The sequence below is a fragment of the Nycticebus coucang genome, chromosome 14 (assembly GCF_027406575.1).
Source record: "Nycticebus coucang isolate mNycCou1 chromosome 14, mNycCou1.pri, whole genome shotgun sequence".
Classification (NCBI taxonomy): Eukaryota; Metazoa; Chordata; class Mammalia; order Primates; family Lorisidae; genus Nycticebus; species Nycticebus coucang.
In genome coordinates this window covers 70,191,610-70,197,609 of record NC_069793.1, presented here as the reverse complement: position 1 = coordinate 70,197,609, position 6,000 = coordinate 70,191,610, and the positions used below count along the sequence as shown (strand labels likewise).

General features: G+C 37.6%; 1 protein-coding gene across 1 annotated transcript in view; it reads right to left on the bottom strand.

Moving 5' to 3' along the window:
• Window positions 1-650: 650 nt before the first annotated feature.
• The window catches only part of ACER3 (alkaline ceramidase 3), a 157,407-nt gene continuing 152,057 nt past the window's right edge, over window positions 651-6,000 (bottom strand). The window contains exons 10-11 of the mRNA XM_053560471.1: window positions 4,616-4,661; window positions 651-4,088 (exon numbers count right to left, since the gene is read on the bottom strand). Of these exons, the coding sequence (XP_053416446.1) occupies window positions 4,035-4,088; window positions 4,616-4,661 (100 nt within the window). The 3' untranslated portion in view covers window positions 651-4,034. The remainder of the gene's footprint in view (window positions 4,089-4,615; window positions 4,662-6,000) is intronic.

Below are 6,000 nucleotides of genomic sequence, written 5' to 3'. Positions count from 1 at the left end.
AATTTCAAGTGAAGCAGTGTCCATATCAGGGTAAATGAAGCTGACTGGGATGGCAAGTTTGGAGAAATGATGAAGTCCAGTGGCATGTTCACAAGGACCTCAGCAATACCAGCAACTCTCCCTGGGTAGCAGTTATGTAGTTAGACATTGAAAAAAAGAAGTGCTTTCTTATTCTTTTTTTTTTTTTTTTTTGAGATAGAGTCTCACTATGTCACCCTTGGTAGAGTGCTGTGGTGTCACAGCTCACAGCAACCTCAAACTCTTGGGCTTAAGAGATTCTCTTGCCTCAGCCTCCCAAATAGCTAGGGCTACAGGTGCCCACCACAATGCCCTGTTATTTTGGTTGTAGTTGTCATTGTTGTTTGGCAGGCCCAGGCTGGGTTTGAACCCGCCAACTCTGGTATATGTGGCTGGTGCCCTAGCCGCTGAGCTACAGGTGCCGAGCCTGTTTTCTTATTCTTAAAGGAAGTGCAACAGTTTAAAAAATGGCACTGAAATTTTCCAGTCACATGGATCATAATGATGTGATTCCTCATCCCCCACCCCCAATGTACAGGTGTTTTCATAAACAGGTTTAACTGTTAACCAAATTTCAGTTATTTTCAAATGGCTAGAGCATAATAAATAAGGTATAATTTTAGACAGTGAAGGACAAGATGAAGTGATCGAATTGTATTATAGCATTGACATGAGACAAAATGTCAGACAGAGGTAGATCTGCAAATAGCCACACAGCTGTAAATTCCAATTGTAACTGGTTCTCTTTGAAACATCAGTTTTACATAAATGCTCATTCAGTAGCACATCATAAACCACAGTTCCAGAGAATTTCATATCATATAAACATGGAGTTGATAGTTAAAACTGTCAAATTTGGCGACAAATAATTGTTTTCAAGAGCAAAATAATATCAAACTCATAGGACACATAAGAAAACTTTATACTAAATCATTAGACACTTTTAGGGGCATTGGCTAAATTCAGAATTGGCTGACATTATAATAGAACTTAATTTTTATAGGCACTGAAATTTTCCAGTCAGATGGATCAAGATTTTCATACATTGTATACTTGAAGTTTTTGGTCTCTTAATTTTCTTTGACTTACACCTTCTTTCCTTATTATAATACAATCCTTCGTAGGGTAAGGAAAGCTCAAATTTACTGTCCTCAAATTCTGCATTACGGATAAACCATAGTATTTTATCTAATTCTGCCAAACCAAATACCACTATTTGGGTTCTCACTTGCGGATTATTAAAAATCAAATGTTTCTCATATTAATTATCAATGTGTATAATATCACAGGGATAAAAATGATCATGTCAGGTGGTGGGGATGTTTTATGGAAGCAGCAAGGTAGAGGGGGGCTGGTAGAGTGACCCGATTAACAACCACCTTTCACCTATCTTTTTTTTCAAAAGAAAAAAGTAAAATCGCTGTCAGTTTTCCAGAGTAATAATAGGGCATAAGAAGGATATTCAAAGCAAATTGATTCTTTCACATCCTTACAAAGTAATATTTTTGAAAATATTTGTTTTTTTGCCCTTGGCTATAGGGCTCACAGATGAGCACCTTTCACATCAGGTAATGTGCAAACAAACCATTATTTGCACAGTAGGAAATAGGCTTTTTGTGTACTCTAATTAACATGAAGTTTTCCAAGAAAAAGGGAAGGGATTGGGTAGGAATCCAAATCTGTAATGTCCACCCAGAATCCTAGAGGAAAAAAAAAATAAAGCATTGAAATAAAGGTTTAGCAATATCCTATAGGTCACCAGTGATTTCCGTACAATGTGGCATGGATACAAAGTCTTGAGTGTGTTACTTAGTTGCTAACAAGTAAGCCAGGTGTGAGGCACAGGTGACTTGGAAAATTAAGGAGCCTGGCTCTCCTCTCAGCTCTCTGTTTCAACACACTTAAAATGTTTTATGTGGAGCTTTCGTGCTGTCTGTTCTCACAACAGAAACAAGGGTCTTTGAAAAACTGGCCACAGTTTATAGGTCACGCTGGGGTACAAATGACTCTCTAATGCAATGCTAGACAACTTTATTCAACAAGTGACCACTCGTGGTGGTGGCTGAATCACTCATTCTGCAAATTGCTCTAAATGGCCACAGAATCACGGTGTGTTCTCTGTACCTTAAACCTGACTTTGACACTGTAGAACCTTAGTCTTACAATGTTTAGCAGCATTATCTTGAAGGATGTACCTTTGTTCCTATACTGTATACAGATTCTTTATGCAGAAGTGTCTGACTGAAAAGTGTAAGATGATAATGGTGTGAAAAAAGTGAATGAATTAAAAAATGTACAATGGCTGATTGCCCAGATGAAATGTAGCTAGAAGTCAGAATCTTGGGGCAAAAGAAAAAACAGTCTTATGGGCCTGTGTATTGAAACTATTCCATATCCTCCTAAGGCAGAACCAGAGTTACCTTAGATTAATGTTTTGCTAAATGCTTTCCTTGCTAGAGGACCATAAAAGCAGGCAAAAGGATCATCCTAATGGCATATTGGCATGCTAAGGGAAAGAAAGTAACACTTTGGCTAAAACTGAGGCCAATAGGTAAAGAAAAACAACAGAATATTTTTTGGTTTTATATTTGTACCAAGGCTACTTACTGAATACTGGAAAAATGACAGAAGTGTTTACCATCTTTGCATATGGAAAAAATGATTTTCCTTTTGAAGCTGTAGCTCAGGATTTAATCTTGGGTAATGTTACCATGTGGTAAAAACAATCTGGATTTTATAATAACTTATAAAGCAAAGAAAAAGTTGCAAAATGCTAAATAGTGCAGTACTACAAATATGGTGATAAATGAGCAAAGGAGTCAAATCAGGTTTTTATGTTATGTTTGTGAAAAATGATTTTAGCTTTTATGTATTCAAATGAAAATTAGAATTGGTTACCTTAAGATGAGATTTGACTATCATTTCTTAGCACCCTAATTTTTGTGTGTTATGGAATTTACAAGTTAGTTACAGCTATTCTCAACCCTTATATCTGTTTCCTTCAAAAAAAAAAAAAAAAAGGAGCAGGTATTTTAATAAGCTTTATGCAAATAGGATCCTGATCCTTTTAGCTCTAGTTAACCTGACATGCCTCCCAGGGCATAATCATGACCTCTTTGAGAACTGGAAAATACTGCATAGTTAAAAAAAAATCAGAGTGTAATGACATTCTCTGATAACTTCAAACAAGTTATGTTAGAAGGGTGGAATATGGGAAGGACAGACCACCGATTATGTTTGCCTAGCCATAAAAATGTGACAACTTAAAGACTGGCAAAGATCAAAGGAAACATTCTATAGGTGTCCTCGTGGACCTTCAGAAGGTTGCAAGATGACCCATCCACTCTGCCTGGCTGTGGCCACACCAAAAATGGATGCCACAGAGCCCACCATAAATCCTGGGATATGACAAGTATAGGACCAGTGGCAGGTCACTCTGACTAGCATTGGGACAGACAGTGAAGAACGACACAGAATCCCACAGCTAGCTCTGTTTTTACCTTGGAAAATCATCCATAAGGTTAATAAGAAAACAATATAAATCAAAACTGACACAGCTGGGTGCTCGTTCATGGCTGACCATTTGGATATAAGGTTTTGCTAGTCCTTAGCTGACCAATTTCATTATTTAATCAAATATTAAGAAATATATAATTCACATGCAACCCTTGTCATAAAAGAAAAAGGTTAATTTCCTATAACCAGCACAAACTGTTAACCTGTTAAGAAAAGCCCAATTTTTTTCAGCATTTGAATAGATACATATACATATCTGTTCTTTATCAACATTTTAGGGTAAAAGGAGGAGGAGGAGGACAAATGAGATATAGCCACGAGCTAAATGCGCAGCAGGTCCCGTTCCTCATTCTCTGTGTGGCTGGCAGCATTAGTAAGAAAGTCCCTCCTTTGCTGCAATGGTTATGATTTATTTAAACGTGTAGATCTTTAAGGATTTCTTTATTTATTCTGCCAGGCCTTTGGCAGGTGTTGTTTTGTTTTCTTGGTGGAATAATTCATCAGTGCTTCCTGAGAGGCTCAAACAGGATCACTGGCCAGATTCCAAAGAGAAACTGTTTGGAAATAAGTTAGGACAAAATGAGAGAAGGTCAAAGTTGTCTGTATTATCCCTAAAAAGAATAGGAAAGAATCCATGGGACTGTGACTACAGAGCTTGCTAGGTTTGCTAGGGATTATCCAGGTATTAGTAGCCTAAGCACAGTATATTCCTTCTTGACTTGTACCATATCTCAGAAAGTATTTTAATTTCCTTAAATGTTATTAAACATCTGCTTTGCCAAGGATGGAGGTGGGCATTTAAGTCATTTCTATTCCTTTAAACTACTTTGCAATGTGCTATATTAACAACTCCATTTTATTGTTGAAGAAACCAAGGCTTAAAGAGAAGAGACTTGTCCAAGATACTGTTGTAGTAAGTGGAAGACTTAAGATTCAGTGCCTCTGGTTCCAAAGTCTGTGCTCACTCCATTACTTTGCTATACCCCCTTTCTTCTTCTTTCACTTTTATCCTATTCTTCCAACACCTCCCCCTCCCCAAACACGCGCACACACACACACAAAACCTAGGAAGTGGACTTACCTTCACTTTTGGCCTGTATCTCAGATAAAGTGTTCTTGTATATAAACTGAAAGAAAAGAGGGAGGGGGGGAAAACTCTTCAACATAATTTTTAATTTACCCTTAATGGCAAATTTAACCAAAGTGCATCTGCATGTACAAAGAAGAAACATTAGTATATCCTTTGTTCATTCAGCATCTATTCTGTTGAGTTCCTATTCTGTACAGAACACTTGGCAAAATGCTAAGGAATACAGAGAAATGATCAACTCTTTGACTGCAACCTCAGGATGTCTGTACTTTAGTAGTGAGTCTTCCACTAATACTTTATGTAATTCTTATCACAATTAGCTTTTCAATTTTTTGAAGATACGTGGTGGATAGCAAGGATTGGAGTATTCTTCGAATATTTTATAAGTGGGTATATCAGCTCTATCAGGATTAAATACAGGTATGAGAGAACCAGGAAAATAACAGAAAAGTCTCCCTCATAGTATCCTTTAAAGCAGCAGCCCCCAACCTTTTTGGCACCAGGGACTGGTTTCATGGAAGACAGTTTTTCCCCAGATGGAGTGTGGGGGGAATGGTTTCAGATCATCAGGCATGAGATTCTCATAAGGAGTGGGCAACCTGGATCCCTTGTGTGCACAGTTTACTGTAGGATTCACACTCCTATGAGAATCTAATGCTGCTGCTTCTCTGATAGGAGGCAGAGCTCAGGTGGTGATGTGAGCAATGGGGAACAGCTGTAAATATAGATGAAGCTTTGCTTGCTTGCCCACTGTTCATCTCCTGTGTGGCCCAGTTACTAACAGTCCATGGACTGGTACGAGTCTGCGGCCTGAGGTTTGGGGACTGCAGCTTTAAAGTCATTCACCTCTAGAGATGAAATCAAATTCTAAAATCAGTGCATATAGCAAAATATAGTTGAATTTATCCCTAAAATATTCATGAAACTGTCCACATCATACAGCATATATATTTTCATGTATAATAAACTATTTAAATATATTTGAATAGTTATATACAATATATCATGAGTACATATGCAAAACATAATTTTATAGTACAGGTTGAGCATCCCTAATCTGAAAATCTGAGGTCCAAAATGCTCCAAAATCTAAAACTATTTGAGTGCTGACATGATGGCACAAATGGAAAATTCCACACCTGAGCTCATGTGATGGGTTGCAGTCAAAATACTTAATGATGGACTAGAGCAGTGTGCATTCATAACAGAACAAGAGGTGATGTCTATTTATAAAGTCAGAGAGAGACTTCGTAGACAAAAAACACTGTTAATGAGGCAGATGATTCTGAAGCAAACATTTAAAAAGCTATCCAGCAGAATGCCTTCTCTTCCCTGGGGACTCAGTTTTTGGTACCTCAACTGCTTCTGATATTATC